At 41.0% G+C, this 12,221-nt stretch overlaps 3 protein-coding genes across 3 annotated transcripts; all 3 read left to right on the top strand.

Moving 5' to 3' along the window:
* Window positions 1–513: 513 nt before the first annotated feature.
* Window positions 514–2,062, top strand: LOC147868365 (putative aspartic proteinase GIP2). The gene has a single exon (XM_087318322.1). It carries the CDS (start codon window positions 604–606, stop codon window positions 1,936–1,938), a length of 1,335 nt encoding a protein of 444 aa, XP_087174448.1. The 5' UTR covers window positions 514–603; the 3' UTR covers window positions 1,939–2,062.
* Window positions 2,063–3,436: 1,374 nt separating this feature from the next.
* LOC147868364 (putative aspartic proteinase GIP2) lies at window positions 3,437–5,063 on the top strand. The gene has a single exon (XM_087318310.1). The coding sequence runs from the start codon at window positions 3,479–3,481 to the stop codon at window positions 4,829–4,831; it is 1,353 nt and encodes a 450-aa protein (XP_087174436.1). The 5' UTR covers window positions 3,437–3,478; the 3' UTR covers window positions 4,832–5,063.
* Window positions 5,064–8,543: 3,480 nt separating this feature from the next.
* Window positions 8,544–10,111, top strand: LOC147868363 (putative aspartic proteinase GIP2). The gene has a single exon (XM_087318345.1). It carries the CDS (start codon window positions 8,588–8,590, stop codon window positions 9,926–9,928), a length of 1,341 nt encoding a protein of 446 aa, XP_087174471.1. The 5' UTR covers window positions 8,544–8,587; the 3' UTR covers window positions 9,929–10,111.
* Window positions 10,112–12,221: the final 2,110 nt, after the last annotated feature.

The raw sequence follows: 12,221 nt of genomic DNA, 5'->3' as shown, positions 1-12,221 counted from the left end.
AGATGTTCAAGTACACATATGTAAGGTAAGCTTGTGAAATATGAGAGTGAAAGCATGGCATTGGATGTCAAAGGTCACTTTTACGAGGCACAAACATAATGCTTCCACATCGTGCTTATCTTGTAATGTCTTCTTATTTCATTGATTTGTTATCGCCTGTAATTCCAAAACCATAAGTTTCAGTTAAGATAGATCCCAACAAACGATGCTTTGGAGCAAGCAAATAGGAGGCATATCGAACCACCTTCAGACTTCCATGCACACCGACCCACATTAAAGCGAGGTTTGACAATTTAATATTTCATGGTACCAAGGCAATGCTTTCCTGGCTTTTCTCGCCATGAGAGGCCAGAGTTGACAATTTTAGAATTTGCGATATGATGCAAACACTTTTGTCCCCCCATCCGTGGTAAGGTCCAACGCTCATCCCCATCCCTTTACACATAATCTAAATACACACACACACACACACATATACATAATACATATGATATATATGACCCAACTACACAGCTCACACTTCCTGTGGATAACCGCATAAATTCTACAACATCGGTTTTCTGTGACAATCTCAAAATACAATCATCTTCAATCATAGCTATCATGGAAGATCTATTCGTCTTATTCTTATTCTTCTCCTTACCTCTGTGCTCTGTTCCTACATTAGCTGCTGCTGCTGCTGCTACCTCTCGACCCAAGGCCCTACTTGCACCCATTTCCTTTGATCCATCCACCTCTCTCTACTCCTTCAACCTCGACAACAAGCACGACCTCTTGCTTGATGTGTCTTCAAGCAATCTATGGATCGATTGCCTGAACCCATCTTCTCCTTTCAATCTCAACTCTCCCACCTTCAAGCCAGTCCCATGCAACAGTGCGATCTGCAAAAAAGCCGTTGTCTGCAATTCTCAGATCTGCTCAGCTGGTGTGCCTTGCGCCGCGGAATGCCCAGACACCCCCTCTCCTATCTGCTCCAACAACACGTGTAGCCCCTTCATATCCAACAGTGCCATCTCCACGTCCTCCATAGGGACGCTTTGGACGGACACATTCCATGTCACGCCCACCGACGGCCGGAACCCGGCCCCTTCCCCGATCGACGTGCCCAAACTCGCCTTTGCTTGCACCGGTGCCGGCCTCCTCGAGAACAACTCTGCTCCAGCTGGGGCTGTGGGTGGAGGAGGCCTTAGCAGAGCCTTGTTAGCCCTCCCCACCCAATTGGCCTCTAAATTTAGCCTCAAGCGGAAGTTCACTTATTGCCTGCCTGGCTATGCCAAAGGTAGCGGCGTCCTGGTTTTTGGCCAGACCCCCATCTTCTTCCAACAAGGAATGGAGTTCAGCAACTACTTCTCTTACACGCCCCTCATCAGGAATCCAAAGGAACCCGACTCGTATTTCCTTGGTGTGAAATCGATCTCGGTCAATGGAGCTAAGCTCCCCATCGACCCCACCCTTTTCAAATTGAACCAAGGCAGCTTGAACAATGGTGGGATGGCCATAAGCACTACCAAAAGGTACACACTTCTGGAGCCCTCCATCTATAAGGCATTGGCACGCGCTTTCAAAGCGGGTGCAAATGCACGGGGTATAAAGTCGGTCGCCCCCGTGAGCCCCTTTGATACATGCTTCAATGCATCCACCGCTGGTTTTACGAGATTAGGGTACAATGTGCCTGACATTACCTTCGCATTGCAAGGGAGTGGTAGTGTGAGTTGGACGTTTTTTGGAGTAAATTCTGTGGTGTCACTAAAGGATGATACCGTCATATGTTTGGCTTTCCAAAGGAGAGGCCAATACGAGCCAAAGTCAATAATCCTAGGGTCTTTCCAACAACGTGACGCCCTCTTACAATTTGATCTTGCAACCTCAAGACTCGGTTTCTTACCCTCTTTGGTGGGTCTAAGGTCCACTTGTTCAAACTTCAACTTTACATCGTGAATGTCTTTTTGGCATATCACTATTTGCATCAAAATTGTGTGTACTCTTTGTGTAATTGAACTCCAAGAGTCCAGGGCTCATCAGGTTCTTACTAATAATAAAAAAGTGTGAAACAATTTGTAAAATAAGCACAAGCACAGTGTCAATCTATCAGTTTGTAGCATGGTTAAGTAGTTAATCATTCAAGGTAGATATTATTCAAAGATTAGTTTTTCCTTTTCTCTGGTTCTTCCATGAGAATTGATTTTGACATCATAGATCAATGAGCTGGTTAAAGATTAATGTGAGTGTGTGTGTGGGAGTGCAAAATGTGAATTTAGTATTACATTAGCACGTATTGTCTTGCTTATACGATGGGAAGGACCACTTCCAAAACCCTATTGTTGTTCAAAATTAATAATTTCGCAAGTATCAGAGTGAAGAACTAACCTTGAGAATAAGGGCCATGCAGTACATCCAGTAGTTAACCACCTTAATGACTAATCCATCTATTGAATTAACTCAATCGATCTCTATGCTGATCACATGTAAGAAAGTAGTTCATGCTTCTTGTGTCGACAATTACAAATGTTGAAATTGCAGAACCAATTGTACTCTATTCAACACCCTAATCTCAAAACCATAAATCTCGTGAACCTATTGACTACTCTTTGCCTAGTAAGTTGATTATTGAAAATATGAAAGATATGTGTTCCTCTACTATAAAGGGCTTTCTATTGGTAGATTATGCAAAAGAATTGGGTGGAAGTATCCATAGTGTAAACACTACGAATGTATCAAGTATATGTATATGTACATATGTATGTAGGAAAGTCGGAGCATAAATGCTAAATGCAGTGCTTTTATATGGTGTAAGGTTTTCAAGTGCTTCAAAGTGATCACTCAAATGTTCAAACCTGCAACAGAGAAGAAGGCCATAATGTTTTACTATATTCAATTGGCTTACAACCAAAGGAATTACCATTGATAAACTTTAATGCTAATAACCTCTTTATCACAACTACACAAAAGCGATAAACTTTAATGCTCATTAATTGAAAATTGATAGACTCTATGAAAGAAGGAATACAATGGAATGATGATTAAAAATGGTAATTAAGCATATGAGTACGAAAGCAATCATTTGTGTGTAGTAAGGATGTCTAAAATGGTCTAGTACCATGTTATTTCGTCGATCTACTATTATGGCAATCATTAGGTCATGGTTAAGGGCCTTTAGAGTCTGAAACAAACTATGGATAGGCCAAGCAAGCATTTTGGCACATCAGATCGCCGCCATGGCCTTTCCTCATCACGAGAGGCCAGAGGTTGACAATTTTAGATTTTGTGATACCAAGGTAAGACTTTAGTCACAATCAAGTTACAAGGTCAAGCCTCCTCGAATCATCCTCCTCTTCCCATTATGTGTGTGTGTGTGTGTCTCTCTCTCTCTCTCTCTATATATATATATATAAGTCCCGAATACAGCTCACCCAGTTCCCCTTAGGTGTGTGTCTCTATAAAGATAATACATCCACTTTCCAACTTGGCTTACGGTATTATGGCTATGGCAACCCTCCCCTTCCTCTTCCTTTACCTATTATTCTTCTCCTTACCTCTCTGCTCTGTTCCTACATTACCTGCTGCTGCTGCTGCTGCTACCTCTCGACCCAAAGCCCTACTTGCAACCATCTCCTTTGATTCATCCACCTCTCTCTTCTCTTTCAACCTCGACAACAAGCACGACCTCTTGCTTGATATATCTTCAAGCAATCTATGGATCGATTGCCTGAACCCATCTTCCCCTTTCAATCTCAACTCTCCCACCTTCAAGCCAGTCCCATGCAACAGTGCGATCTGCAAAAAAGCCATTGTCTGCAATTCTCTGGTCTGCTCAGCTTCTGTGCCTTGCGCCACGGAATGCCCTGACACCCCTTCCCCTATCTGCTACAATAACACATGTAGCCCCTTCATATCCAACAGTGCCATTTCCACGTCCTCCATAGGGACGCTTTGGATGGACACATTCCATGTCACGCCCACCGACGGCCGGAACCCGGCCCCTTTCACGATCGAAGTGCCAAAACTGGCCTTTGCTTGCACCGGAGCCGGGCTTCTTGACAACAACTCTGCTCCAGTTGGGGCTGTGGGTGGAGGAGGCCTTAGCAGAGCCTTGCTAGCCCTCCCCACCCAATTGGCCTCTAAATTTAGTCTCAAGCGGAAGTTCACTTATTGCCTGCCTGCCTATCCTAGTGGTAGAGGCGTCCTCTTCTTTGGCCAGAGCCCCATCGTCTTCCAACCTGCTATGGATTTCAGCAACAACTTCTTTTACACCCCTCTCATCAGGAATCCAAAGGAACCCGACTCGTATTTCCTAGGTGTGAAATCGATCTCGGTCAATGGAGCTAAGCTCCCCATCAACCCCACCCTTTTCAAACTGAACCAAGGCAATTTGAGGAATGGCGGGATGACCATAAGCACAACCACTAGGTTCACACTTTTGGAGCCCTCCATTTATAAGGCATTGGCAAGCACTTTCAAGTCTGGCGCGAATGCACGGGGTATCAAGTCGGTCGCCCCCGTGAGCCCCTTTGATACATGTTTCAATGCATCCACAGCTTTTCCTACAAGACTAGGGTACAATGTGCCTGACATTAGCTTCGCATTGCAAGGGAGTGGCAGCGTGAGTTGGACGTTCTATGGAGCGAATTCCGTAGTGTCACTGAACGATGATACCGTCATATGCTTGGCTTTCGAGAGGAGAAGCCAGTATGAACAAAGGTCAATAATCATAGGGTCATATCAACAACAAGACACCCTCTTGCAATTTGACCTTGCAACCTCGAGACTCGGCATTATTCCCTCATTGGTGGGGCAAAGGGCCACTTGTTCAAACTTTAACTTCACTACATGAATGTATGTTTTTGGGATCAATGGACTTGGTGCAAAAATGTGTCTGTGTCTGTGTCTGTGTCTGTTTCTGTGTGTTCTCCATGTAATTGATCTCTACGGTTCGAGGCTCATTGGTCTGATGGTGTCATTGGTCTAACAGCCTCATTGTTTATATGTTGTTTTGTCATGGATGGAACTTGGTTTTACCAATGAATTATGAAACAAACAATAAAGGCAAAGCATCATGTTGTCTACCTAGTATCCATATCTACATTGTGCGCTGCCCAAGAGTGAAAACAAATGTCCCTTAGTTATTATGGGTTGTGATGGATAACAGGTTAGGACGACAGGTTATAGAGCCATGCTCTAGACAATTGGACTCCCTACAAGGGTGCATGAGCATCAAATAAGCATTGTAATTAGCAGCAAAAGAGTCAGGACATGGTAATTAGCAGAAAAAGAAACTTAATCACTTTAATCCGTTCTCCTTCACTGGTTGATTTATACATGGTGTTTATTAAGCATGAGTGATGGAACATAGGTTGTGTCTCCATCACTTGATCTCTATACTTTTTTCATTCCCCTCTTTACTCTTATGCAACTCATAAATGTGGCTTACACTTTAAATGTTTCCACCAATTTAAGGAGGCTAAGGGTATATGTATGTGGTTTGCCAGTAGATAGCTTCAGGGGTTGGAGACAATAGAGGTTTGGGATGGAATTTAGGCTCGGCCATTGGTTTAGGGTTGGGTATGGATTTTATAAAGTAAGAAGCAACTTGAGGTGCAAAGTGTAATGTTTTTCTTCTTACCTCCTCTATATACTCATGGCCCCATTTGATCTCTTTCCCTTCTGATTTAGCGTCATTCTTCTCCGTTAATCCCTCTTTTCTCCTTATGCATATGCTCGCTTCCTCTTCCTTATGCGTTGTTTGGCATTCTTTCAGAGTGTTATCTTTACAATGTAGATATTTGGGGATTCTTTGTCATCTTTGTTTGCCTGTTGTAGGGAATAGGTTAATGAGGGGCACAGACGATAGAACTTGAAGCAGAAAAATGGCGAAGTGGTTTCTTGGTCGATCGGTTAGCGTTAGCTTGGTCGAAAGTGATCACTTGCTTCAGGAAGACCACCTTGATCAAGTCAATTTTGAGAGGGATTGGGGTAGTTTAGCATTGCCATGAGAGGTAATCATAGATATTAGTAGTAAGACTAGTGCTAATTACATTTACGCTAATCACAATACAAATACATCTCTACTCCCTCTATTTAGACTAAAAATTGGTTTCACTAATTATAATGTCAAGCACATTATTCTTAAGACACATCTCCTTACCCTATAAGTCTCTCACACATTTTTCATAGTGTTGCTAGTTCAATTATAATTACGTAGTTGCGCTCATTCATGTGTGATATTATGACTCGATATGGTCCTTGGTCACAAGCGCTAATTGGTGCTTCATCATCATGGTTCCTGAAGATATATTCTTTGATCCAAACTAATTTTGCATCGACCCTAATGTCCACCAACTTGTGTCACCAGTTTTCAATTTCACCTTAGAGAAACTATACCCTTGGTATAGTATGTAGCAACCTATGTATTGGGGTCTATCTTGCAATTGGTTAATAAGAAATATATTCTTGTTTTATGGTCTTCATAGAGTAGTGCAACATATATTGAAGCTAAAAAAAAGTGACTTTTGCAATTTTCAAAACTTGGAGTTTTGAGGCACACTATACAATCCTATACAAGTTGCCCTTGTGCCACTAGTTTTGCAACACCGCTGTGGGTTTTTGTATAATGTTGCTTTGCTATATATGTATATATTATGGCCATGTTCTATATGTTTGCACGTGTCATCAAGTCTAGTTCATCTTGTCAATTTAAATGCAACATTGAATAACTTACAAGAAGACGTTCATCTTATCATAACTTATTGTATTGTGTTTGGCATGAATTGAATTGAATAACTTCTTATTTTATATGCATATTCAATATGTGCACTACATGCTTTAAATATGGATATATGGGATCATTATCTACTCCCACTAAGGCTTTGTTTTCTTTTTTTCCAAAATGAGGCTACTTTCCCATTAGTTACGAAGGATTATTACATAGAGAGTCTACAAGGAGACTTATACACACATCGGGGAGTCTTCCTCCGATCAAGTAAAAGAAGATGAGCCTACTTACAATGCCTTGCGGCCTAACTTGATGTAAGAAGCTACATATATCTAAGGCGATGCCCTTCAATGTTGCCTAGTACAAGTCGGCTCTTGGGGCCTACAACGAAGAGAGGGTGGCAGGTGAGTAGGAAACAGCCAACATGGGGGCTGGTAGTTCCACCTCGGGCCACTCCCGCCTTGCATCACCATAGGTGTGTTCCGCCATTTCTGTCAAAAACAATGATCTTTGTAAATATATTTTGATGTCATGGCTTAAAAGCTCTCAAGAATGGTGGAGAATGACTTACCTCTCAAGAGCACAACATAGAGTGGGGCATAGGAAAATATTCATTACAAAAGGTAGATATCCTCGTGAGAAACAATGCAACATTGGAAGTAGTTGATCGCAGAGGCAAATTTAGATGTTTAACAATTGAGAATTGTTTGTCCCTAAGGTAGAATTGCAATTTCACATCATCCATGAGCATCATAGGCATGCGAGGAAGAAAAACGTGTGCCATTGTGATCACCAATTATGATTTCAAATTAGAGGACAGTGAAGAGATAATAGGTCAATAGACAATAATCAAACATAAAAATATAAATAAATAAGAAGAATTAGTAATAAATGAGTAATAAAAAAACAAGTAAATAATAATAACACAAATAGATAATATAATAACGAAAATAAAGAAGTAAATGAATGAACATGCTTAGATCAATAAATATGAAGCAATTAGTCATTTTTTCATATTGGAGACAGCTAGATGTCTCATGTCCTAAGTAATACACTCAAATATGCATGACTTTCACCGAGAAAACGGAACATCCTAAAACGTCACAAATTAAAGGGCTTTCCCAAATCTAAGCTTACTTTTATAAAGGTCTTAATTTTTCATATAATAATGTCTTCGTTGACTTCCCATTCTACAACAATACTATTATGAAAGTGAATATGATTTTGTCTATACATTCTTTAGAGCAATGTTCATCTCGCAAGCGTGTGGAGCAACAAAATGTCAATTTCGATTTTATGACACTGCTTCTTAGGAACAAGTTGCGATATATTATTAGATTGCATTAAAAGCATGGAGACTTCCTATAACCAACACAAACTAGACCTAATATTCAAACTCAAACCCACAACATTAATGTCGTCAAGGATAAGCTTAATTTAGTACCAAGGAGAACCCTAATGAGTATTTGATCGCTATAGCAGTCCGTAGGGAAAGCTTGTGAGTCTACGAAGGGCAATCAATAATTTGTGTGAGGATGTTCGAAATATCGTGCAATATCATGTTATTCTATCAATCTGTGGTTTTGCTTGTGCATATGTCAAGCCAACGAGGAGTCGGCGGGTCTGGCTCCTCTCGTCGAGAGAAGCCACAGATGTGAGAACTTTACATTTTGTGATACTCTAAGGATAAGTAAGAGAAGAACCTTTGTCACTGACTCACTAACGCGTAATACTCTTGAATTCTCATCCTCCTTTTGCCATTATATATATATAATATATATACTTATAAGTCGCAAAATACAGCTCACCGACGGTGGGTGTAACTCTCTCTCTCTATAAACTACCAACGTGGCTTTGGCTTTGGCTGTGGCTTTGGTTATGGCTATGGCAAACCTCCCCTTCCTCTTCCTTTACCTAGTATTCTTCTCCTTACCTCTCTGCTCTGTTCCTACATTAGCTGCTGCTACCTCTCGACCCAAAGCCCTACTTGCAACCATCTCTTTTGATTCATCCACCTCTCTCTACTCCTTCAACCTCGACAACAAGCACGACCTCTTGCTTGATGTGTCTTCAAGCAATCTATGGATCGATTGCCTGAACCCATCTTCTCCTTTCAATCTCAACTCTCCCACCTTCAAGCCAGTCCCATGCAACAGTGCGATCTGCAAAAAAGCCGTTGTCTGCAATTCTCTGGCCTGCTCAGCTTCTGTGCCTTGCGCCACGGAATGCCCTGACGCCCCTTCCCCTATCTGCTACAACAACACATGTAGCCCCTTCATATCCAACAGTGCCATCTCCACGTCCTCCATAGGGACGCTTTGGACGGACACATTCCATGTCACGCCCACTGACGGCCGGAACCCGGCCCCTTCCACGATCGACGTGCCCAAATTCGCCTTTGCTTGCACCGGAGCCGGGCTCCTCGAGAACAACTCTGCTCCAGTTGGGGCTGTGGGTGGAGGAGGCCTTAGCAGAGCCTTGCTAGCCCTCCCCACCCAATTGGCCTCTAAATTTAGCCTCAAGCGGAAGTTCACTTATTGCCTGCCTGCCTACTCCAATGGTAAAGGCGTCCTCTTCTTTGGCCAGAGCCCCATCGTCTTCCAACCCCAAGCAGATTTCACCAACAACTTCGCCTACACCCCTCTCATCAACAATCCCAAGGAACCCGACTCATATTTCCTAGGTGTGAAATCGATCTCGGTCAATGGAGCTAAGCTCCCCATCAACCCTGTCCTTTTCAAACTGAACCAAGGCAGCTTGAACAATGGCGGGATGACCATAAGCACGACCAAGAGGTACACACTCCTGGAGCCCTCCATTTATAAGGCATTGGCACGCGCTTTCAAGGCCGGCGCAAATGCACGGGGTATCAAGTCGGTCGCCCCCGTGAGCCCCTTTGACACATGCTTCGATGCGTCCACGGCTTATTATACAAGAGTAGGGTACAATGTGCCTGACATTAGCTTCGCATTGCAAGGGAGTGGCAGCGTGAGTTGGACGATTGTTGGAGCGAATTCCGTGGTGCCAGTGAAGGATGGGAAAGTTATTTGTTTGGCTTTCCAGAGGAGGGGTGAATTCGAGCCGAAGTCAATAATCTTAGGGACTTACCAACAACAAAACGCCCTGGTGCAAATTGATCTTGCAACCTCTAGACTCGGCTTTATACCCTCTTTGCTCGGGCGACGGACAGGTTGCTCCAGCTTTAACTTCACCACATAAATGGACCTAGATTGAGATTGGAATAAGACACTCTCCTACATTCCACAATATATGTGTGTTCTTTATGTAAGTGAACTTGAAGGGTGGAGTGGGCTCTCCCTAATAATGGACCAAGTGTCAAATTGCATTTCATTTTTTCCCTCCTTTGTATGCAAATATAAACTCGTGCGTTTACTTTGGTCATCGAGTTCCTGATCTCTCTCATCTCATCATTTCTCGTTTCTTTACTTTGCTTTGTATGTATATTCTTATGGTGAAAACGGGTTCTACACCATCTACTATTTTCAAAACAACGAGCAAGCAGAAGCTTTCCATAAATTGGAATTTCTCTCTTAGTTTCCACCAATATATTTTGTTCTTAACCCTAATGGCTAACTTAACAACTCCCTATGTTGACCAGACTTGAGGAGAGGCCATACTAGTGGCACCAACAATTAAGACCATCAATTACATTGCCTAAGGAAGCCAAAATACTCTTTTCAATAACCATGGCCTCATATAAACCTTGCGAATCTACTGTTTAACAAAGTCCATTATTATCATAAGGTAATTCCAAGTTTTGTAAGGTTTTCCTAGTGCTTTGAAGTGGAAACTCATATGTTCAAAGCTTGTAATTAGGACACCTTAAATGTTTTACTATATTCAATTGACTCACAATCGTTTTTATTCCATAAGCGACAATTGTCAATTGAATAATAGTAACCTCCTAATCACACAAATGCATAAACGATGGGCATTGTGTGCATTAATTGAATATTGATAGCCTCTCGAGAATCTAAGCACATTTAACCAACGAGTAATTGTGCGCATTGATTATAGTTATAATATACTCTTCATCATCACAATTGGCACGGTGTAACATTCGACTGGTAAGGATGAGAAATTGTGTGTTAATGTTATGAAAGCGATTGTTGCCATGTTTCAAATTTGAATGTTCACTTCCATAAAAGATGGAACAATGGGATAAATTAATAGGATATTAGTAGCCCATTTTATTTAGATTGGGGTAAACACAACACACTTGGAGATGGATGGCCATATGCCTCTAGAAGACATTGTGTTTACATGGGGGTGTTCTATTTGCCCCATTGTTTGTTTGTTGTTTTGATTAGATTCTATGATGGATATTCCATTTTTCTTTCGATTGTTCATATCAAGGTTTTCATCGACGATGTATAGTGCACATAATGTAGGTGCATCATGTGTCCACTTGATACATATGGAATTAATCAAATATGTAAATATATATCCAAGTTCTCCTATGAATAAAATGTCAAAACATGAAATTTTATTTAGTTTTGGCTTACTCACGAGTCACAACATAAATGACAAGTGGACAACTTTCTCGGAAAAAAATTCAAGATCCACAAACTATATTTCAGTATGTTGGATAGTGGATAGTAAGTACTATTCTCCGTGTTCATATATGACATCGTCTGTTTGATCAGATGTACTAGTTTTGGTATCTTACAAAAAGAAGTGAGATGAAATGTCTCATTCTGTTTTTCTATGTAGAACTTTTCAAGTAATATACTAAGGTGCATCTTCCTTTTTTTTTTTAAACTATATTTCGTTATATAACAATAGACATACCAATAAACATGGCCTCGTAGTTCGGTGTATTTGATCAATAAATACCCAAACGTTACAACTAGTTGTATTATTTGCAACAATACACATTTTCTAATAAAGTTGGATAATTGAAATTTAACACAAGGCTCTTAGCCTAGTTGAGATAAGCTAGAATCCAAAGAGAACCCAACCTCAACAACACATCATGGTATACTATGGTTTATCAATGAAAAAATAATAAGGACAATGTATCATGTTGTCTATCCACTGTTTACTTTATGTGCTTCTCTACATTCAACACAGATGTCCCTTTGGTTCACTTTGGGTCATGGGTCTACTTTTGTTTTCAAAACTCCAAAAAAGAAATTCACAATAAGGGCAAGGTACCATGTTGTGTACCCAATATCAAGATAACGTGTTTCTCCAAAGATGACATAGATTTTTGTTTTGAAGAAATCTCGAGTGGATTTTATTATGTGTGGACACATTTTTTTATTGATCATAAAGCTAGTAACTTTCCTCCAAATGTTCGGTGGACACATTGTTTAGCATTACCATGAGGGCTAATATAGTTTTCAACGTTAATCACATTAATACTAATCACACCACTAATATGTCTCTAATTACCAACTAAAACAATGTTTATTATAATAATTACAATATAAATCACATTATTACCCAATACTCCTTGTGTTACTCACATTAATACTAATTACAACAC

Source organism: Azolla caroliniana, unplaced genomic scaffold (assembly GCF_043228905.1).
Source record: "Azolla caroliniana isolate FFs.n. ecotype wild unplaced genomic scaffold, voAzoCaro1.0.p SCAF_1, whole genome shotgun sequence".
Lineage (NCBI taxonomy): Eukaryota > Viridiplantae > Streptophyta > Polypodiopsida > Salviniales > Salviniaceae > Azolla > Azolla caroliniana.
Note: the sequence above shows the minus strand (reverse complement) of the source record. Positions and strands in the feature narration are given on the sequence as shown.

Coding starts and splice junctions, on each gene's coding strand:
- LOC147868365 (XM_087318322.1), top strand. CDS start 604: ATGGAAGATCTATTCGTCTTATTCTTATTCTTCTCCTTACCTCTGTGC.
- LOC147868363 (XM_087318345.1), top strand. CDS start 8,588: ATGGCTATGGCAAACCTCCCCTTCCTCTTCCTTTACCTAGTATTCTTC.
- LOC147868364 (XM_087318310.1), top strand. CDS start 3,479: ATGGCTATGGCAACCCTCCCCTTCCTCTTCCTTTACCTATTATTCTTC.